General features: G+C 43.7%; 1 protein-coding gene across 3 annotated transcripts in view; it reads right to left on the bottom strand.

The window, feature by feature from the left end:
* Nucleotides 1-23,878, bottom strand: part of klhl29 (kelch like family member 29) — a 134,561-nt gene that overhangs the window by 94,487 nt on the left and 16,196 nt on the right. The window contains exons 1-2 of one of the 3 annotated variants that reach the window (XM_084149512.1): nucleotides 19,745-19,818; nucleotides 17,857-18,399 (exon numbers count right to left, since the gene is read on the bottom strand). In XM_084149512.1, coding sequence (XP_084005638.1) covers nucleotides 17,857-18,256 — 400 coding nt within the window. In that variant the 5' untranslated portion in view covers nucleotides 18,257-18,399; nucleotides 19,745-19,818. Of the gene's footprint in view, nucleotides 1-17,856; nucleotides 18,400-19,357; nucleotides 19,402-19,744; nucleotides 19,819-23,878 lie in introns of those variants that run through there. The other 2 variants (XM_084149511.1, XM_084149510.1) reach the window with 2 other exon arrangements.

Genomic DNA, 23,878 nt, shown 5'->3' with positions numbered 1-23,878 from the left:
TAAATGATCGATAGTGACACTGTTTGCTTGTGAAATTCATCTGTGTAGTTTAAAGTACAAACAAATCTGAAAAATAATTACAAGAAATACACAATAAATATATGGATTTTAAATCAGTATTGAGTGAAGGTCTACGACTAGGCAGGACTCAAGTAGTGCTTGCTGGACTTCTGGCTCATATAGTTCGAAGGAGGCTGGGTCCTACCAGCCTGATTAAAGCTAATTCTCTCTCATCATCAGGCCTCCATTATGATTCAGTTCTACCAGTGAAGATGCTTCCTTTCCAAAGACCAATTAGCAAAGATCTAGCAACTTCATTTACATGGGACTCTGTTGGCTGACATGTTATTCAAATAAATAGAATGTGCATTATTATCAACATTTATTAATTGGAACAAAAACAGTATTATAACGTATTTTATTTATACTATAATAATTAGTATTTTAAATAATGTGAATTTAGCAGTTTGCTGAGTTTCGGTCAAATTAGGACTCTCTGGAGGACAAATTGATGACATCAACACTTCGTCCAGCCAAATGAGAGGAAAACACATAAACATCTCCAATATACACTATATATACAAAAGTATGTGGACACTCCTTCAAATTAGTGGATTCGGTTATTTCAGCTGCACCCGTTGTGACAGGTGTATGAAAATCGAGCACACAGCCATGCAAACTCCATAGACAAACATTGGCAGTAGAATGGCCTTAATGAAGAGCTCAGTGACTTTTAACGTGGCAGCGTCATAGGATGCCACCTTTCCGCAGCAATGTTCCAACATCTAGCGGAACACCTTCCCAGAAAAGCGGAGGCTGTTATAGCAGCAAAGGTGGGGACCAACTCCATATTAATGCCCATGATTTTGGAATGAGATGTTCGAGGAGCAGGTGTCCACATACTTTTGGTCACATAGTGTATTTTAAAAAACTGACAGTGACAGAGAGTGCCCAAACAAAAGACTTGTCTCTTTTCTGGCACAAATGTCCTGTGAGAAATGTATCAATAAATAGGCTAATCTGAAATAAATTCTCAAAGAAGAAGTCTCGGCAGGGCAGACAGAGGAGAGAGAGGTCACTGTAAAGGCACACAAAGACCTTTTACAACGCACAAAGCTTTCCAAATCTGGGCATCTTGACTGGCAGTTGGACGTGACAACCCACACCATCACCTTGTGACAGTAGTAGAGCAAGCCATTAGGTATTAAAACAGAGAGGGGTTCTGAAGACAGAGCAACAATAAGTGTTCAGACAGCTACTGTATATTACACTGTAGCGTTTCTAGATGTGACGCACCATGTCCAATCGACTGCTATGAAGCTGGGGGGTATTTCAAAAGCAGAATAAACATAGTTCTTCATTCATAAAGACATGATCATCAATCAGCCTTGGTTGAAAGGGGAGTCCAAAATACAGACAACTGCACCCCAAGGCCATCAAACAGCAGCCCTGATGGAACAGACTAAAATCCACCAGCTTGGGAAAAATCTAGCCTACCTTGCCATGTAAAGAGGGTGGAACAACAGTAGTAGTAGCAAACATGGCAGCTTATCAGCCTTAGACCGTTGATCTATAGCTGCACAACTAGGTAGGCCTACCCGTGTGCAAAAAGGCCTTTGAAGGAAAAACACGAGTCTTGGGTGATTTACAGCTTATTTGTATTCTAACTTTAACCAAACACAACAGCCCAGGTGTTCGTTTCAGCTGGTGAATGAACGTTAATAGGTATTCACTCATTCTAGCACATGTCCACATACATTTAGGCTGATCCAAAACACAAAATAAAGCCTAAGGGAGACAAATTCAAGTTATTCTGTGATGTTAACTTCAAGGTAGCAAGCACATTGTCACTTTGAGTGCTTATTATTACTAGTATAAAACTTAACTTAATATTTAGTACATTCCTTTCCCTCTAGACATCTTGTCAGTTGATTCATACCCAGTCAAGGTTATTAACCCAGTGCTAGGGTGGAAATCCTTGAAAACCCTACAAATCTCTGGTCGTGCTGATTCCAGCGGCACTATTGCCTTAGAGAAAAGTTCCTGACGAGGACGTTTTTACTCCCGGCTCTGCCGAGGCTAGCTGCTAGGTGATCCCTATCAGCGGTTTTGTCTGTCCCTAGACTGAGAGGGGGAGAGGGGGACGGACAGAGAGAGGGGGGGACAGACAGAGAGAGGGGGGGGACAGACAGACAGAGAGAGGGGGGGGGACAGACAGACAGAGAGAGGGGGGGGGACAGACAGACAGAGAGAGGGGGGGACAGACAGACAGAGAGAGGGGGGGACAGACAGACAGAGAGAGGGGGGGACAGACAGAGAGAGGGGGGGACAGACAGAGAGAGGGGGGGACAGACAGAGACAGAGGGGGGGACAGACAGAGACAGAGGGGGGGACAGACAGAGACAGAGGGGGGGACAGACAGAGGGGGGGACAGACAGAGAGAGGGGGGGACAGAGAGAGAGAGGGGGGACAGACAGAGAGGGGGGGGACAGACAGAGAGAGGGGGGACAGACAGAGAGAGGGGGGGACAGACAGAGAGAGGGGGGGACAGACAGAGAGAGGGGGGGACAGACAGAGAGAGGGGGGGACAGACAGAGAGAGGGGGGGACAGACAGAGAGAGGGGGGACAGACAGAGAGAGGGGGGGACAGACAGAGAGAGGGGGGGACAGACAGAGAGAGGGGGGGACAGACAGAGAGAGGGGGGGACAGACAGAGAGGGGGGGACAGACAGAGGGGGGGACAGACAGAGAGGGGGGGGGACAGACAGCGAGAGGGGGGGACAGACAGCGAGAGGGGGGGACAGAGAGAGGGGGGACAGAGAGAGGGGGGACAGACAGAGAGGGGGGACAGACAGAGAGGGGGGGGGGACAGACAGAGAGAGGGGGGGGACAGAGAGAGAGAGAGGACAGAGAGGGGGGGACAGACAGAGAGAGGGGGGGACAGACAGAGAGAGGGGGAGGACAGAGAGAGAGAGGACAGACAGAGGGGGGGACAGACAGAGAGAGGGGGGGACAGACAGAGAGAGGGGGGGACAGAGAGAGAGGGGGGGACAAAGAGAGAGAGAGCGGGACAAAGAGAGAGAGAGGGGGACAAAGAGAGAGAGAGGGGGACAAAGAGAGAGAGAGGGGGACAAAGAGAGAGAGGGGGGACAGAGAGAGAGCGGGAGGGACAGAGAGAGAGAGCGTGCGAGAGAGAAAGCGGGGGGGGGGGGGGGGGGGGCAAGAACCCTGTCAAATGGGAGCCATGAAATGGGATGCGGTGTGGACCATTGTTTTCTTCACCAATAGACCGACACAAAGAGATAGAGAGGGCCCCAAATATAGTATACAGCACCACACGCAACTGCCCTATGTGAACTCCTACTATATTCTCAGACCCCAGGGCCTGAAACACACACACACACAGGGAGAGGCACTAAATGGTATAGAGGAACACACATCACTACTCTGTCCTGTCGTCTACCCTTGGGGCCCAGGACCAGACATACTGTACACACAGGGCAGTGATACAGCAGTCAGACAAACAAAGGAATAGTCAGAAAACACAAAGTACACAAACAGAGCCGTGGGAGGTGAAGAGAGCTGTAGGGAGGGCTGGGCGATATATGGAATTAATTTGAATAAATGTTTCAGCGCGATGTTCCAAATGCCTGTACCGTAAGAATCAAGTATTTTTTTTTACACTTTTATGAGTGTGTCTTTTTGGTCTCATCTCCTTCGCTCCTTCTGTGCTGGGTGCACCTTCCCACTCGCACAGACACCAAGCCCCTCCCCCTGCCAAACACAGGTTTGGTCCAACAGAATCGTTCATATGGACACCGAAACACATTGAGACATTATTTTACTGTAATAGAGAAGTAAACCTTTCTAATGACACCCTTTTTATGTCTCAACTTCTAACATTTAGAACAGACAATACTAAAAACGGAAGTATCAGTGAACATGATTGTGGAAAATTAATGCTCAGTTTGTCGTGCGTGGCATTGCGGTACCACGTACTTAGGTGCTAGATTCCTAGTCTGTGTTTAATAAATGTGCAATGAGCATAAAAATATACATTTATAATCAGGAATTGGCAACTCATTCTCAGAAATAAGCATCTTCTTATCCAGGTAGGCCACTTGATTTCAACATCTAAACAAAGTGAACAGGCTATGTTGTTTAAACAGTTGGAGACGGACAGGAGGGTGTATTCATTACATTTCAACTGTTCTGCCTTGTTAGCAAGTAAACAGATCCAAGTTGGGCAGACTTTAAATATAAAGATTAGCTGGCTATTCACTAGCACATGGGCTTGTGCTTGAGAGATTGTTTATGAGACCTGTGGTAATTTTCTATAATGCGTGCTACCAGAAGTTGGTCATTATTAGTGAATGTGCATTGTGCATGGTTCTGGTTAAATTTGTAACAAAAAGGGCATTTTCAGACAGACTTGAAAGCCAAATAAGTGATTATTGCAAAACAAGTAGGTTAACTCCATAAGGCTCCCTGTCCTCTCCCTCACTTAACAAAACAAAACTACTGAAAACAAGGACTATTCAATAGGAAGGACTAGACAGGCACCTACTACTGATTATTAAGTGTTATTCAAGGATCTGTTATTGTCCACCGCTCTGGGGGAGAGTAATTCACATTCTACAAAGACATTGTCATACACGCACACATTACTTACACATATTAAACCCTAACATTGGCACGATGATGAGGAATTGCTGGCCAGTGCAGATAACACATTTGGGGGAGACGTTGATTCGAATAGTGGGTGTACAACACTAGTCATTCTTTGGTTGAATGAATACGCTAAATTACTGTTTTACAATAATTACCATATGGTACACACAGCTCCCTCTAACCGCAAACATATTTACATACTGTAGATCCGCAGAGACGACCAATGACAATGCTTTACATTTAAAAATACTGCACATAAGCAATTAACACATTTCATTGAGCTTGATAATTTCAATTCAGATGCGTTAGCATATGGACAATGGTGTGACATTTAGATTAAAACTACTGTACACCTTCGTTAACAGATTAGTAGATAGATTAGACATATTAAGACCGTCAAACATAATAATGAGTAAAGTTTCTTTAAGTTGGCCTACTCTCTGAAAATGGTGTTAACCCTGGCGAGAGCAAACATTTTCCTACTTACTACCTAGATATACAAAGAAATAAGATACTCTGTATGTAACACTATACGTTTTTTCCACCGAATATCATGGGGTACAACAGCATGTCTTGGGATTTTATGTCATGGCTAACCTTCTCCACACTGGCAGTTTACATCAAATGAAATATGTATCGTTACCTCATAACCCACAACCCCCGACTATGACGACCTGCCAAAACCTGCTGTGAGTCCCTCTCCTCCCTCCTCTCGATCCTCTCCCTCTACATTTAGGAGTCAGGACATGTTGCAGTGACAGCGACTCAGACAGATAGGAAGGCCAGCGTCTGAGAGAATTTGAAAACGCCTCCAAAGTGTGTCTATGACTGTGAGACTCCTAACAGTCTGGCAGCACGGTACTGAACTCTGCTTATATTGCCGTGTTTGAGCCAAGCAAATTGAAAGGTGACCCTAAGAGCGTGATAAATAAGATCCCCAGGGGGACCACACACACACACACATACACAAACACACACACAGACATACACAAACACACAAACACCGACAGAGAGACCAGACCCTGCGCTGCTGCAGATAAATGTCACCTCTCTCTCCCTGTAGACGAGGTGCATGGTGTGTTTACTGGCTAAATAAAGTCACGGCCAGAAGTCAGTCCAAGCAGAAAGGCCAGTGTGAGTTAGTGTGAGAGAGTAACAGCCAACGTCCAAGCAGAAAGGTCAGAGTGTGTGTGTGTCCAAGCATGTGTGTGTCCATGCAGAAAGGTGAGCGTGGGGTCAGGCTGTGTTGGTTGTCTGCCTGATCTCTCAGTGGACCGTTCTAGGCTAGCGTGGTATCCAGATTGTCATACCTTCATACCGACCTTGTGCCATACCGGGATATTCGGTAATACCGGCACTGAACACAAGGGGCGCCATTTTCAAATCCCACTGAGCCTTTGTAATCCGAAGGTTAGCAATGCTAACAAGTACATGTAAAATCCCTTAGAGAATGCTAACTAAATGCTAACTACATTTAACATTTTATACAGTCTTCTGCCCTAAACTATTCTCAAGACAGACATCCCAGCTCATAAAGTTCAACAAGTAACTCAATATCTTACTCACAGTATGCTGCACGCACAAAAAAATATTAGACACCAAGGCTCTTGATGCAGGAGTGGATTCTCTGCTGTTACTGTGTACTACCGGTAAGCTTCATAATGAACAATTATGTTAAAGGTGAAATGAAGAACGCAATCTTTATCTCCTAACATATTGCACAAGTTGACTGCAGGTATTTAATTAAAAAGTAGTTACAAATATTCAAATGTATTAAAAAAACTTATAAGAAATAGATTCAACGGTATTGACGGTATTGAAAAACCATTCCGTGGCTATTTCCAAATACCCCCGGTATACTTTATACCGCCAAGCCTAGACTGTACAGCACTGTAGATTAAATGTCTCACACCTTGCAGAGCCAATACATGCCTGTTTAATTCTCATATTCCAATAACCACAAACGCAGCTGTGACGGTCTTGGAATGCGAGGTTACGATAATTGGCAGGGCCAATGTACACAGTCACCAACATAACCGCACGGGGGGATATGCTTTTAATAAAAGCTATTTGAAACAAGCCATTACACTTCGTTATTATCATGGCATTTCATTATTATTATTATTATTATTATTATTACTTACTAAATATTAATAAACAAATTAAGAAATGCCAGGTTGGAGAGGATCTGTCGCATTTTCGTATTGACAACATTAAACGGAGTCAAAATAAAGATATATGCACTCACTAACTGTAAGTCGCTCTGGATAAGAGCGTCTGCTAAATGACTAAAATGTAAATGTATACAAATGTAAGCCAGGTTTGAAATGATCATATTTTAGTCAAATATATCTGTGTGCTTTTTGCGGTCAATTTGGAGTCTACAAATTATTTGTAATTATGTTCTGGCCCCGACCATCCGCTCAAGAAGAAAAATCGGCCCGCGGCTGAATCTAGTTGATTATCCCTGGCCTAAGGCATGAGGAAGAAACGTCTCTGTGGAAATTAAAACAGTATAAACTCCGTTATAGTTAGCCTACGATCACAATGATAGCACTGTGCCTCATCAAGAATTCTCTTCAGTCTAGCACTTATCTAGAACACGATGCCATTATCAACTCTCTCGGTGACAATTTGTAATAAAAAAAAAATAGAATTAAGTGCAAAGACAATCTACTGTATTATAATAGTCATTCAAAGCTCTACTCTCTGCAGCAATTAAAAGCATGCTGAAAGTTTTTAGTAGAGGATAATGGAACATTACTGTCATCAGCATACAAAATATCACTCGTAAGGAGGCTCACTGTCCATCAGGCTTAACAATATCAGCTCCCTACAAAGACGCCTGATTACAATAAAAGTATATATTTCTCACTGAGACACAGGAGACAGTCTAATACTTAAGAGTGTGCGGGGAAGATGTGATCATGCAGCCAAAAGTTATGCAGATTATCCACTCATCAATATAATAACTTATGTCTAACGCCTCCTTGGAATTCTTAAATTGTGAAACGGCAACGTTTGTTTGCGATATTACAACAAACAAAGTTACTGCAAACAACGAACCGTTTTTGCCTTGGACACCATTGCACGTGCGATAGCAAAGCACAGTATGTTTTACCATCCTGTGTGATGCTCCTCAGCTCGCCAACAATAATGATGGTGGGCGGCCAGTGGCGCCATTACCTCCTACTGCGGATTCCATCTTTAATGTAAGTTAAAGATGGAATTGGAGTACAAACTAGTCAAGTAGTACTGTCCAACTGAGTACCAAGTATCAGCTAGATCTCAGAGAGGGATTGACACTTAAATGTGTACTGCTGGATATACTTGAGGACGGGAGTTGAGAAACACTGGAGGACTGTTGCTACCCCAGACTGTTGCTACCTCAGACTGTTGCTACCTCAGATGAATAAAGATAATAATGTGTGCAGAGCGTGGAGTCTGTTCGTATTAATGTCTACTCCAATTAAAGTCTAGTGGAGTCTCACCATTAGTATTTATGAGACAACCTCTATCTATGCATTAGACTTTTAAAAAAGTTGGGGGGAAAGTTATCATCCAATAACACTGATTAGCGCGCTTGTGGACTTGTCAAATATATTTCCACTTGTTTAAAAGGTTATACAACTGGCACAGAGTTTCTCTTGGTGTGTTGTTCTTAAATCTGCTGCTGTTTAGTCTGGTCTAGTTTCCCCTCAGTTTTAAATCACCCTGACTCCTCATTAGGAGTTAAACATCAGCTATTGACTGTGTGCCCGACTCTGGCAGCAACTCTCTGCAGCCTCCCCGTCTCTAACACTGGCAGGCGTTCCTTCATAGGTACTGCATGACTTCCATTCCCTTTGACTACTATATGACTGGGGGTGGAGGCAGAGAGTGGGCATTTCATGTGGTCCTCTGTAGCTCAATTGGTAGAGCATGGCGCTTGTAACGCCAGGGTAGTGGGTTCAATCCCCGGGACCACCCATACGTAAAAATGTATGCGCACATGACTAAGGCGCTTTGGATAAAAGCGTCTGCTAAATGGCATATTATTATTATTATTGTGGGTAAATAGTGGTGTTACACTCCAAGCGGTTCCTCTCTGAAAACCCAACATCAACACTGCATGGCTGGGTGACTGGGGATGAGGGTGTACTTTACCGTTATTGGATCATCACGCACTGCAGGACAGCTGAAGTGGAGGAGTGACAGTACGAAGTGAATGAGGATCCTGCTAGTCAAAATGCACAATCGATACAGAGATCATGACGCTCCATTTCCTAAATCATAAATCCTCACATTTTTTAAACTGAGCCGTTCCACTGAAAGACAACCTTCCCCGTTTTTTTGAAAAAAAAAAATGTTGTATTGTTTTTCAGGCTTATAGAATGAAAACAGATCGTGGTGGAGAGAGGAACTGCACTTTAGAGGTGTTTAGTTCTCTTGTCAAATCCCTTCGTTGTAAGAGTCATGAAATTAGGCGCGTGCACACACAGCTATGTCTTACCATACTTGAGGACTTTTTGGGGACCAACAATTGATTCCCTTTCAAAAGCCTATTTTCTCTAACCCTACCATAACCCTAAAATAGTATTTTTACAAGTGAGGTCCGGCAAAATGTCCTCACTTTTCAGAATTTTTGTTGGTTTACTATTCTTGTGAGCACTTCCGGTACTCACAAGTATAGTAAAACGTGTTCAGATACCCTGTCTGTCCTCCCGCCACCTGCTGCCCCAGACTGAGCACGTGCGGCAGACTGCCGTCCCTCCTCTCTACTCTCCTCTCATGTCAAACACCAGCTTAACACTTCTGTCCGCTTCAATGGCCTTAACCAGCCCCCTACACACGCACAAAAGCAGGGACACTCCACAGCCCCCCTCACCCAACCTCCACCATGCCTAGGAAGGTCATCTTCCAGTCAGCTCACATCAGTCGTCATCAGGGGACCCTGAGCTCTAGAGCTGGTAGTGTCTGCAATTAAGATGCCTGGCTGAGTTAAGACCTTAGTGTTTTACTAGGCTACACTACGCCCAGACAGGCCAGCCTCACCTCTGATACTGCACCACAAATCTCTCCTCTCCCTCCTTTTTCTCCTCTCGCTACGACCAGCCTCACCCGATACTGCTCCCCACCCTTTTCCTCTCCTGCTTTCTCCACCCCTCTCCATCCCCACTTATTACCACCACCGAACAAAGCCAGTCTCAATTCTCCTCTCCTCTGCTGATTTCATCAGTGCCATCATTATTCAAACGGTCTCATAACATGTTAATAAGATGCTAATTGCATATTTATTTACATAGGACAGAATGTGTTGACTTTGTGGTAATGTTGATTGACTCGAATTTGTTAACTTTTTCAGGTTTACTTATCTCTATGTCAGAGAAGGCGTAGGATAGTCAATGTTTACAGAAAGTTGTGTTTGCTAGTGTTGTTTATTTAAAGGGAATGTGAGACCTTGTTAGAATGTCTGAAGGAGGAGCTGTCTTAAAGGGATGATCACCCTAACATTTTTGAGAATTGTAAGCTGTAGATGGTTCCTATCGTTCACCATTCATTTCCGATTAAGCCCCCCCAGATTCCAACAAAAAGAGTCTTGCCTCCTACCCCTGAAACTGGGGGTTAACGCAGAATTCAGCAAAAAGTAAATAAGATAAAAGAAACGCATAACAAATATCTTGCTGCATTTTGTAAACGCAGATCTAAAATGCTTCTTATTGTAATTTCTGCTCGGCATCAGACTAATTGGGTTTCAGTTGCACTTCTCCACTCAGATGAGAATTCATGAACAGCATTCTTTCAGCAGACAGCTCTCTGACTGATGTGGAGCTACTTTTCTCGATGTAGCCTACTTTTCTCCTGTACAAATCCAAGATTAACTTCTAACAAAACAGAAATGTAGCTGGCTATAAAACGTTATATTTTCACATACCCAAAACGTTAACTATTTATAACGCAAGCACGGATATTCGGACACGTCCCGTATTTTCGGAGCTACACAACATACAATGACAACTTTTTGAGATGTATAAACGTCAGACAAACATTAAGAGATGGCTCCCCAAAGCCCACCAGTACCAGTTTACCACCTCAGCTCACAGATGAGTAGACAACAGTTAGTTTGTGATTCCACTGGCAGCATGACAGCCTGTCCAAGTCGCTTAATAAAAGACACACACACAGCTTATTTGGGATCGCCACACTCAAACGATTAATCATGCAAAGCAGATTCATTAGTTTCACTCTGCCTGACTTGACTGAGTGAAGGAGAGAAATAGCGCTGTATCCCATACATTTATGCATCTCTGGCTTACACTGAGTGTACAAAACATCAGGAACAGTTTCCTAATATTGAGTTGCACACCGTTTTGCCCTCAGAACAGCCTCAATTCATCGGGTATGGACTACAAGGTGTCGAAAGCGTTCCACTACCCTACTTTGGGAGGTGGACCATTCTTGATACACATGGGAAACTGTTGAGCGTGAAAACCCCAGCAGCGATGCAGTTCTTGACACACTCAAACCGGATTTAACAGGTGACATCAATAAGGGACCATAGTGTTCACCTGGTCAATCTCATGGAAAAAGCAGGTGTTCCTAATGTTTTGTGAACAGTGTATATTGAAGACCTAGGAGCACTGGCTTTGGCCTGGGTGGGAGTTTCATTTTTAAATCTGTGGAATAAGCAGTAGAAGAAACAGGAAAATTAATTAAAATGGCTGTGGTGTTTGCGTTCATGAGTGATTATCTTAAACTAGCCATATCAGGATTATTTTTGTGGTTTTCGTTGACAGAAAAAGTTGTTGTTAGTATGAAATAAGCACAAAAATACTTTAAATGAAGGAATTACTTGTATGTTTTTTTGCTGTTTGCTTTGCAGTCATCCTTGAACATGGGTGACCTCAGTGGAAACTAAGCGTTGTCAGGAGACAAAGATCAACAATGTCAACGGTCAGAAAATGTGGACGCCCTTGAAGAACAATTGCTTGCACCTCTCAGATATAACTCCATTTGGTCCCACTTTAAACAAAGTACAACTTATAAAGGCTTTATATACCATACATAAAGGCTTCATAAGCACTACATAAATGATTCACAAATCTATAAGCATGTCGCTCTACAAATGGTGTATAAACATACAAAGTGTGATGTCACATTTGGCAACTTATCCTACATTGTTAGGTCACCCTTTATAGTGTATGACATAAGCTTATAGATGATGTTTGAATCATTTATGTAGTGCTTGTGAAGCCTTTATATATGATATGTAAAGCCTTTATAAGTTGTACTTTGTTTAAAGTGGGACCCTCCATTATCATGGTACATGTAGTAGGTAGGCACAGTGTGCTGTAGATAGTCTGCTAGTTACACAAGCATAATAGCCTGTACAGCCAGCAAATAATACACGACTCATGTACTAGAAAACCCTAATACGTTCACCAACTACCTCTCAAATGAATAATAAGCCTTGGTGATAATAAGGTTGATATTTCTGAAGTACCTTGGTGCATGAATCCACACAGCGGGCAGATATTCATGATAATCGACTCAAACGGCTCATTTAGGATCCCATGCAGGAGGCACTACTGAGCGTGTGGTGTGAGGGCAAGTTCTTCCTTCTCCTCTAAGTTCACTGATGATGGCCTCCATTTGAGTTTTCTGCTGTTCATCTGCAACGCTCCATCGCTCTCTCCAGAGTGGAGCGAGTGATGAAAGGGTGATAGAAACAAGGGGTTCTCTCTCTCCCGCTCTCCCCGTCCCCCCTTCTCTCTCTTTCCTTCCCTCTCTCTCCCTCGTTATCGTATTTTAAAAGGAGAGAGGCCTCACCACGAGTCCCATACATTATCCCCTCCTGCAGTCCATATAGAGCCAGGGCATAGCTCATTAAGACAGATTCTTGGTCGGCCGCCTGCCTCCTCCTCCATGCACAGCAACGCTGCACTGCATTCATTAATCACACACGCGCCTTTCAAGAGAACACTCAGCGGCAGCAGCACAGTCACACGGACAGTCTGACAGAGTGGGATGAAGGGGGAGAGAGAGAGAGAGAGATGAAGGACAGAGGGAGACTGAGCGAAAGCGAGACTGAGGGGGGCACAGTGGCAGGGTTGGTCTGACTGGCTACAGCACACATAAAGACACACCAATATGCAACCCGTCGACTAGAGGCCACTAGACTACCTGCCTGCCACCTGCTTTTCTCCTCACTCTACCTCCCTCCACTACAGTACTTCCCGCTATGCTAGAGGCCACTGTACTACACCTAGAGGTCCTTCAGAAAGTATTCTATTCATACCCCTTGATTAATTCCACATTTTGTTGTGTTACATTCTCAATTCAAAAATGGTTAAATTGGGGGGGGATTTCTTACTCATCTACACACAATACCCCATAATGCCAAAGTGAAAACATGTTTAGAAATTTGTACAAATGTATTGAAAATGAAATACAGAAAGATAATTTACACAAGTATTCACACCCCCAAAGTCAATACTTTGTAGAAGTACCTTTTTCAGCGATTACAGCTTTGAGTCGTCTTGGTTATGTCTGTATCAGCTTTGCACATCTGGATTTGGGATTTTCTCCCATTCTTCCTTGCAGATTTTCCCAAGCTCTGCTAAGTTTAATGGGGAGCGGCGGTGAACAGCAATCTACAAATCTTTCCACAGATTTTCAGTGGGATTCAAGTCTGGGCTTTGGCTGGGCCACTCAAGGACTTTGACATTCTTGTTCTGAAGCCAGAAATAAGCTTTTTGTGCATATGGAACATTTCTGGGATCTTCTATTTCAGCTCATGAAACATTGGACCAACACTTTACATGTTGCGTTTATATTTTTGTTCAGTATATTTCTCTTCCTCTTCCTGCTAAGCTGGCGAGACCACTGTGCTCTACCTGCCACTTCCACTTCCTCCTCCTTTCCTCTCCTACTCAACCCAGTACTACGCTTCCCAATCTGACCCACTCCCAAATGTCCTACTCTTTTTCCTCCCTCACTATACTACACCTGTCACCAGCTCTTCTACTCTCCTCCATCCCTCCCTCTCCTCCACTCTACTGAGGCCAGTGTTGTAAGTCAGTCTTTTAATGGCCTGTTTTCAGCTGGGAATGCCACGATAAGGAGAGTGACAGGGGAAATCTGAAGGAAGCACGGATTAGTGGGAAAGAGAACGAGAAAGAGTGAGAGGGGGACTTAAGTCCAGATTACTCGTTTTCCTGTGACAGCTGGACTGAATGTTAAATGGCACTGTCTCAGTCGGCACTGTCCAATCAAAAAGTCTACTCAGCCTTATTATTATTATTATATAAAGCACACTCAAACCTAACCATGCAGAGGGTCTTTCTTCCCTCAGCGTGTGTGTGTATGTACTACCTACAGTGTGTGTCCATGCGCTACCTACAGTATGTGTTCAGTGGTAGCCTCCAAAGTGTGTGTGCTTAGTATTTCATCTGAACTCTATAGCTGTCTGTATAGCTGTATCTGTGAGGGGTAGCAAAGGATCACCTCTATTTGCCATTCAGACCCATCATGAAGGGTGATTACATACACAGTAGTATGACAGCAAGGTAACACCCCAGTCATCAGCTTATGCCTGGCTTACACAACCGCCACACATCCTGGAGAGCAAGACAGACCAGGAGGATTCAGGTTAAGATGTTACCCTCTGTTTCCCTTTCGGTCTCCCACTTTTTCTCCTTCTCTGTATGTGTCTATCATTTTCAGATGTTTTGTCTCTTTCAAACTGAAAAATAACAAGTGAAACAAAGATGGCCAATTAAGCCTAGGCCACACAGTTGAGGAGCAGGTCCCTTAAGGTTTCATATAGTTGTTCAATCAGAAGCGTCATGGGTGAACTCAGTGACAGTATAGGTTCAATGTTGGCATAGACAGAGCTGATGTCACACACACAAACACGGACAGACAGACGCAGACACACACGGATGGACAGACGGATGCATGCAAACACGCGTGCACACACACTGGGCTCAACTGCTCCTAATCACACCAACACTTCCAGTGTTTAGAGTCCACTGAGAAACATTCAAATTAGCCTACTCTACAGCCTGCTTTACAGTGAATTTGAGGCACTCTGACAATGTACAAATCCTTAAATCAGGGCTGGTGGAAAACTATCAAAGGAAACCTTACAAAGACTGCCTCTCAATATCCAAGTCCTCACTGCACACATAAGGGCACACTAAGAGTTTTGCTGAAACCAAGAAGCCTGTGACAAAGTGGGTGCAAAAACATTACTTAGCTGATAACCAAGTTAATAGTCACAGAGCCAAGCCGATAATTCATTATATTTTTAAAGCAAGGACATCCATATCTGCCAGTCAAGTGAAAAAGTGTGTGTGGCAGCTCTCTTCCCTACAGTATGTCATAGCTCAATGTATACGTTTCCCCTAAGCACAGATCTAGCATTTATATAGCCATATTTTTTGCAATGGTGAGGGTGTGCCATGATGGAGGCACGGTGTGGTCAACATAGCGCCCCCTATCAGTCATCTAGTGTATATATAAATAATTGGTTTTGACACCTGCTACTGATCTGAATGGCACAGCTATTGCTGTGACCTTACTACTGCAACGTCATCTGTATACTCATTTCTACTGCTGAATATGTATTGGAATACTATCCATCTCATCACGTCTCATGGCTCTATGCAGAGCCCTACTGCGTGTTTACAAAATAGAATATTTAACTACTATTTCTATTACTTCTTTATAGAAGGCTAATAAGCTATGGTTACATGTTGTGTAGTAAGCAATTCTGACTTGCTTTGGCTATTGGACTAAATACAAGAGTATAAATCACAACGTACCAAGAATGTATCCACAGGGATGCAAACTGATCAGGGCCCAAAAAGGTGACAAAAACAAGTTGCGCAAACTGCAAGAAAATGTGCCTATTTTCAGAATGAGATTGTCACAATACCAACATTTTCACTAACGATGTGATACCAGGCCAAGTATCACAATACCGAGTTGTAGTGGCTGCGGCCAATGGAGCGGTCTCTGGCCGCAAAGACAAAATGTTGCCGTTTTAAAGCTAGTTCCCTGCAACTCTACACATTTTACCATGGGGCGGAGAGAAAATGTTACAGTTTAAAGCACATTTCCTGCAATTCGGCACATTTTGCCATGGCTTATGTCGTGTTCTTATGGTATCTGAGTGACTCATAAAATCAAATGGGGGCCCCATGCCATGACATTTTTTGAATTTTAGATTCTCCCTGACTGTCTAGTTTTTATTTTAGTGACTGTTCTCAAAGATGATCTTATTTTAAAATATCTAACACTGAAAACCTTTTACAGTCATATTTTTGGGAGTGGCGACAGCTATTTAGCAGCGGTGGCCAGCCGCGGCTAAATTAACATAGGGGAAACGCAGCACTTTTTACTGTTTAATCGAAAAGGCTACTGCAGAAAATAGCTGATTTACTCATATCCAAAGGCCTACCTGTGGGCAGGAGGAATATAAATGCATAATGATCTACAATTTCATTGTGGAAGTAAGGGGAAAACACAGTAGGCCTATATGAAAACATCTTTAGCCTACTCATCAGACAACTTTACATACAGCCTACACTCTCCCTCCCTCCCACACAAACGTACTCCCTCTCAAACACACACACACACACCTCACCGCTTCCAAATGTTAGGCAACAAACAGAATTCTACATATCCACCTCGCTCGCGCTGCGAGCCTCTCCAATAATTAAACAGAAACCGCATCACTGTCTGCACACCCTAGCTCGACATCACGGCTAATTCACATTTTAAAACTGATGGAGATGCGCAGAAAGAACGGACAGAGAGAAGCAGCCGATGCGGCTAATGGCTGGTTAGGGGATGCGGCTAATGGCTGGTTAGGGGATGTGGCTAATGGCTGGTTAGGGGATGCGGCTAATGGCTGGTTAGGGGATGCGGCTAATGGCTGGTTAGGGGATGCGGCTAATGGCTGGTTAGGGGATGCGGCTAATGGCTGGTTAGGGGATGCGGCTAATGGCTGGTTAGGGGATGTGGCTAATGGCTGGTTAGGGGATGTGGCTAATGGCTGGTTAGGGGATGTGGCTGGCTGTTCATAGCTGTCACACATGATATTCAATGAAGCACTCATCGCTCAATGGGTGATACACTGCGTTTTACAGATCTACACTATTCACGTGAGTGATTTATATTGAAATCAAAACGGTGAATATCGCCGAAAAGTGGCAGCTCAATACCTTACTGGCAGCTCAAACATCCTTTTTCAAATTACAAAAACCTGACAGCATCTAAGGAGACAGAAGATGCAACAGAAATGAACTAGCTCAGCTGCTGGACAAATGTGTGTTTCCATTCCACCTGGTGTCTCATTTAAAATGTGTCTCAGGTAGACTCCGATCCGACCGGCACAATTGCTTTCTACATCAAATCGAATGAGTTGGGGAAAATAGCCAATCTAAACTCTAGATTAAAAGCTTCATTAAATGTGAAAATTGGTCAGAGAACATAGCACATCTGCCTCGGTCCTGCATCACAACCAGCAATTTACAGCTTTGCGACGCAGCAGAGACCACGCCGCTCGCCATGGCACGCCGCTCACAGTCTTCAAAGACAACAAGAGTTTTCCAGGCTTAAAAGAAGCTTAAAAGTGAATGTAGGTGTAGTTGGACAATTGAAGCAACAGAATAAAGTGTGTGCGCGCGCTTGTGTGGGTGCGTGTGGAAGCCGTGACCTTGGTGCTGCTTTGTAGAGATCTGGCACCGGTTCCAGGTAGGTAGTGTTTTAACTGCCTCCTGTTTAGATGCGTTTGTAGTGTAGTTTACGGACTGCTGGCAACACAAACTAACCAGAGACGCTGTTCCCTGTACAAACCACACTCTACCCAGAGGAGCTGTTCCCTGTACAAACCACACTCTACCCAGAGAAGCTGTTCCCTGTACAAACCACACACTACCCAGAGAAGCTGTTCCCTGTACAAACCACACTCTACCCAGTGACGCTGTTCCCTGTAGAAACCACACTCCGCCCAGATAAAATATAGATTCTAAGCTGAGAAAACCTACTCTGTGAAAAACGAATTAAGTGGAAAATAAAGAAGCAAGGGTTCTGTGCTTACCCAGGAGGAGCGGGCCTGTCATACCTTTGGTGTGTGTGTGTGTGTGTGTGTGTGTGAGACTGCATGCTTGCCCAGTCAGAGTGGGTCTGTCTTACCTTTAGGATGTCCTGGGTCTGTGAACTCGTACTTCCCCATTCCCACAGTCCTCAGCATCTGCAGCCCGTTGGGCCCTCTAGGATCGTCCTGATAGGCTACTAGAGTAGACGGAAGAGGCGGCACCAACTGCCCATTGGTCAGAGGCAGGACGGGGGGCTGTATGAGGGGGTGAGGCGTCAGATGACCGTTCCCCATCACATTGTGGTTGTGTTGGTTGGGGTGCGTCCCGCCCAGACAACCTGAGGAGGTGGAAAGGGGCAAGGAGGCGACAGGGGGCTGGGCCGAGGGGTAGGGTGGCTGGGAGGGCATGTTGAGAACCATGGGGGGGGGTTGGTGGGAGGTGGTGTGCGGGGGTAGCTGGAAGTGGGCTGTCATGAGTGGGTGGTGGTGGGGGGGCATGGGGGATTGGATGGAGGGGGTCACACCGATGATGGGCGACTGGACAGTGACACTGTGGCTGAAGGAGGGGGGCTGGAGGGAGTAGGAGTGGGGGAGGAGACTGGATTGGGTCACTGCTGCTACTGGAGGTACCCACGTAGGACCTGGAGAGAGGGGGAGGGCAGGTAGAGGGGGAGGGAGTGCGGGGGGGGGGGGGGGGGGGGTAAGAGCAGAAAGTGAGAGAAAGAGAGACTTCTGATTATTATTACATTAACTAATAACAGAATGTATCCTTTTAGCTAGCTAAACAAATGGCAGACTGTACAGAGTGGGCTAATGTTCCAGGTTCCACGATTGAGCAGGAAAACAGATACATTTATCTGTAATGCAGAGACAAGTAAAAGTTGGCTGGTTTCAGGAAAATTCCTGAAAGGTCCTCTTAAATCGTATTTAATAAACGTGTTTTCCAAAAGTGTCAACTATCTGGTTCATTACAATTGCTTTGTTGAAAAATATTAAATCAGTTCTCATTAACAATACAAAAATAGCTACATAAAAAAACACATTCACATACTTTCATATCCTATGTTGTCTCTTTAACAGTACATATAGCTATTGCTAATTAGTATATGTACAAAAATAAAGACTAATCACTTACAAATAGGGCAAAATGTATGCTATCTAGCATGTAAAACCATCAAATTGTATGTATGTATGTTTGTCCAACACATAAACAGGCTCACCACAGTAGCAGTGTAAACATAAATGTTACCCAATGCTACACTGCCGACAACAATGACCCCCGCTAGCCGTGCTAAAGCTAACAGTTAAACCAATACAATAACCTACCTACAGCTACGCATATATATATATATATATATATATATATATATATATATATATATATATATATATATATATATATATATATATATGCTAGGGCTAAACTAGCGCTCAGCATGAGGCTAGCTAGCGAACTTTCTAACCATTAATTACGGAAAATATATCAATTACTAAAACATCTAACTAGAATGATTCAATTGTGCAACATAAGTATATAACCTGAGCCTTCATTGAACAAAATAAAGTAAGCCGGAGTTTAAAAATGTACTGTATATTTACAATTTAGAAAAGTCCGCGACGCCATTTTGTTTAGATTCGCATCCATGGGCGTATTCATAACGCCGATTCTGTTGCAAAACGTTTCTTAAACGGAACCAAACGAAACGGGGGGGGGGTCCTAGCTACCTGAATTTGTCCAATATAAAATCTCGTTTTCCGTTTTGTAACTGTTTGGGTTAACGATTACACACCATGTTACCCTTTCACCTAGCGTGGCTCTATTACTTACAATGCCATTGTCAATGGGGAAACCTGGCTAGCATTTTCTAGCTTCGACATAAACAACTAAAAAATGCACCTTAAGCATCACACAACCCATGAAATAGTTAGCGAAACATGTTATCTTATTATGTCTACGTATATTTTGTATAGTTGTACATTACAGACCTGTCAAACAGGAGAAATTATGAGACAAGAGAAAGTTGTCTGGTTTTTCAGGAAAACTTCACGCAATCGATTGAGGAAGTGAAGTCACGATCACCAGTTTAAAAGAGCATCGCATTAGTGGACACCAAGACCGTTCTCCAATAATGAATAAAAGTAATACAAATTATGGCTCACAAATAAGACAATTTCTTAAAAATCTAAAACACAAAATAACCAAAACCGTGACCATATATTTTGTGTGCGTCACACCTACAGAAAAAAAACATCAGTGATGAGTGCTGTTTACCATGTAGCTAAGTGTATGTATTTACAGTGAGTCCATCAGTATGTTCTACCTAGAGTCCAGCACGTGTCAGTTTTATTGGAGCCGAAACCGCCCCACGCCGGCCACATAAATTCCGAGCCCCAACCAATATCAGCAGATATTTTTCCCCGCAACCCGACCCACCCGCATAGAATTGTTCCGAGATCCGGGACCCGCCAAATAACATCAATTTATTTAATTGTTTATATGACTCCAGAGTAGTAGGCTATTATTCCCCTCCCTGCATGAATTAATTGGTATGCATGTCTATTCAACATTTGGATAAAAGGAAAACCATGCCTTGAACTGAGAACGATGTCTTAAAAGTTGCATAACTGGTCCCGTGTAGCTCAGTGGGTAGAGCATGGTGCTTGCAACGCCAGGGTTGTGGGTTCGATTCCCACGGGGGCCAGTATGGAAGAAAAGAAAAATGTATGCACTAACTGTATGTGGCTCTGGATAAGAACGTCTGCTAAATGACTAAAATGTAAAAAAATGGATGCATTCAACCGAAATGTGTCTACTGCATTTAAACCAACCCCTCTGAATCAAAGAGGTGCGAGATGGCTGCCTTAAATCGACGTCATCGGCGCCCGGGGAGAAGTTGCTGTTGGGAGTTAACTGCCTTGCTCAAGAGCAGAACGGCAGATCTTCCGGCTAGGGGATTCGAACCAGAGACATTTCGGTTACTGGCCCGACGCTCTTAACCACTAGGCTACCTGCCGCCATAATAATCCAATTGAAACTTAAATCATTTCCAGAATTGAATATAGACCGCAAAAATGAATGTATTTACTATAGCCTAGTCTACTCAAACTTTTTTGCCTGCATATCAGTGGTATTCAAACTTTTTCTGCAGGGACCCCTTTTTTTGCCAGAATTCCTGAGGCCTACATTTCTGGCGACCCCACCTCAAACGATGCAACCTAAAATATAAATTAATAATCATTTGCTAAATTTAGATTTTCACATCAAAGAAAATTCAATTCATGACATGTTAGTCTCTTATCAAAATTAAGAGAACCAATCCTTACATTTATTTACTCAGTAAAATTGTATGTTTCTAATTATCTTTCTCAATAACGTTTGTATATTCCCACTTTGAATACCACTGGTCTAAATGACCGAAAGCCTGAATTAAAGTAATTATTAACTGATGATAGACTGAATTAGCCAAATCGTAAATAATTCCCTGCATGCACTTTGCTGGCTCTGTATCCATCTACCGGGTTGTTGTCCACAATGACTCCAAAATCCTTCCAAATCAGGGATTTCACTTACGCAGCACCTGTTTCCACGATGGTGTTGGCCTATTTCATAACCTCTCTTTTTATTTATCTGGTTAGGCCTACGTTAGCCATTTTTGTATGAGCTAGGCTAGCCAGGGAAAGGACACTAAGACTTGGCAACGTATTCTCATGTGGGGGAGATAAATACGTTTCGGAACCACACAAATAATGGACAGATCCCTGATCCACTGCGTGCGTGGCTGGTAGCCTATATGTCGTTATCAATCAAAACGACACAATCCGGTGCAGAGCGTTCGATTTGACTGCTAGGAGACACCCAGCTCCACTAAAACCATTGACAACTATTTGCTGTTTTCAAGGGATTGTTAAATAAATGTCACTATTTGGTTTTAATACCATAACCTCTTAAAGAGCACAGTCATAACAATTCCGATTATTCCACATTTAGCTCTATCAGAGTTATACAGCAAGTAACCCCATGCTTTTCATGATCAGTAAACATCAATTGATAATGCAATTTCAGATACATGAGGGAAGCCTATCCATTTGGTATGTAGCTAGCTAACTTGCAAAGCAAACAGCGTGTCATTTAGCTTGCCTCAGAGATGTGGCTTTTGGACAGAGCTTGACATCGGCAAATCCTTGTCCTGGTAAAGTTGTAAATCGGACCTACTGTCCCCCTGCTGCTGCTTGACAGGCACAGCCTACAAAGGATGTGAAATTAACCTAAACCACTCATACTTGTCAGGTATAGTTCACTTACATTTTTTATATCACTCAAATATCCAATTAATGGTGGCCAATATTGAGATATCGTGAGGCTATTTGTAGTTCTGATCTATGCGTTTCAAGAGGTGACGCTATTGCAACCAAATAGTTAACATTTATTAAACAATCCCTTGAAAACAGCACGCAGTTGTCAATGGTTTTATCTGAGCTGGGGTGTCCTTGCCCCAGACTTTACGGTTGTGAAGAAAGGGCTAGTAGCGTGCAGTATAGCAGTCAGCCACAGCAGCACAGCGCCACCTTGTGGCCAGGAGGCCTTGGTGCTTTTGGACTCCCTACTGAAGAGATGCAAATGGCAGAAAAGCGTTGTGTGGGCGAGCGGTTTGCTGATGTCAACGTTGTGAACAGAGTGCCCCATTGTGGCGATGGGGTTATGGTATGGGCAGGCATAAGCTACGGACAACGAACACAATTGCATTTTATCGATGGTAATTTGAATGCACAGAGATACCATGACAAGATCCTGAGACCCACTGTTGTACCATTCATCCGCCGCCATCGCCTCATGTTTCAGCATGATAATGCAAGGCCCCATGTCGCAAGGATCTGTTCACAATACCTAGAAGCTGAAAATGTCCCAGTTCTTCCATGACCTGCATACTCACCAACATGTCACCCATTGAGCATGTTTGGGATGCTCTGGATCGACGTGTACGACAGTGTTCCAGTTCCCGCCAATATCCAGCAACTTCGCACAGCCATTGGAGAGTGGGACAACATTCAACAGGCCACAATCAACAGCCTGATCAACTGTATTGCATTTATATTTTTGTTCAGTGTAGATGAAGTGGAGGAGACAGGTTAAAGAAGGATTTTTAAGCTTTGAGAAAATTAAGACAGATTGTGTATGTGTGCCATTCAGAGGATGAATGGGAAAGACAAAATATTTAAGTGCCTTTGAACTGGGTATGGTAGTAAGTGCTGGGCGCACCGGTTTGAGTGTGTCAAGAACTGCAACGCTGCTGGGTTTTGCACACTCAAAAGTTTCCTGTGTGTATCAAGAATGGTCCACCACCCAAGGACATCCAGCCAACGGCAGGCCAGTGGTCGAAAACTGGTTATTAATGAAAGAGGGAAAAGGAGGCTGACACGAATTGTGCAGAGCAACAGACAGGCTACAGTTAGTCAACTGACAGTCCAGTACAACATTGGTGCCCAAAGACCCATAAAAGAATGCACTACACGTCGTACCTTGACACGAATGGGGTATTGTAGCCAACGACCTTACAGAGTTCCACTTCTTTCAGCAAAAAACAAGAAACTGCGGTTGCAGTGGACTAAGGAACGAAAATGCCAGACACTGGAGAATTTGAAAAACATTGCCTGGTCCAATGAATCCCGGTTCCTGCTGTTTCACGCTGATGGGAGGACTACGGTATGGAGAAAAACACGAGTACATGCATCCGTTTTGCCGCGTGTCAACATTGCAGGCTGGTGGTGGTGGTGTGATGGTATGGGATGTGTTTTCATGGCCCACATTGGGCCCCTTACAAAAGTGGAGCAACGTTTGAATGCCACAGGATATCTGAACATCATTGCCAATCAGGTGCATCCCATCATGGCAGCAGTGTATCCGTCTGCAAATTGATTTTTTTAGCAGGATAATGCCCCATGCCACAAGGCAAGGATTGTCCAGGAATGGTTACACAAACATGACAGTGAATTAGGCCTACTGCAGTGGCCTGCCCAGTCACCAGATGTCAATCTCACTGTACAATTGACTGTACAATGGCTGCCGTTTTATGGGCACTAAACCAATCGTGCTATTTTGTTTGTTTTTTCGCATTGTTTGTA

The sequence above is a fragment of the Coregonus lavaretus genome (genome assembly GCF_964263955.1).
Source record: "Coregonus lavaretus genome assembly, chromosome: 31".
In the NCBI taxonomy this organism is placed as follows: domain Eukaryota; kingdom Metazoa; phylum Chordata; class Actinopteri; order Salmoniformes; family Salmonidae; genus Coregonus; species Coregonus lavaretus.
The sequence above is the reverse complement of the archived record's forward strand: the minus strand, read 5'-3'. Positions and strand labels throughout refer to the sequence as shown.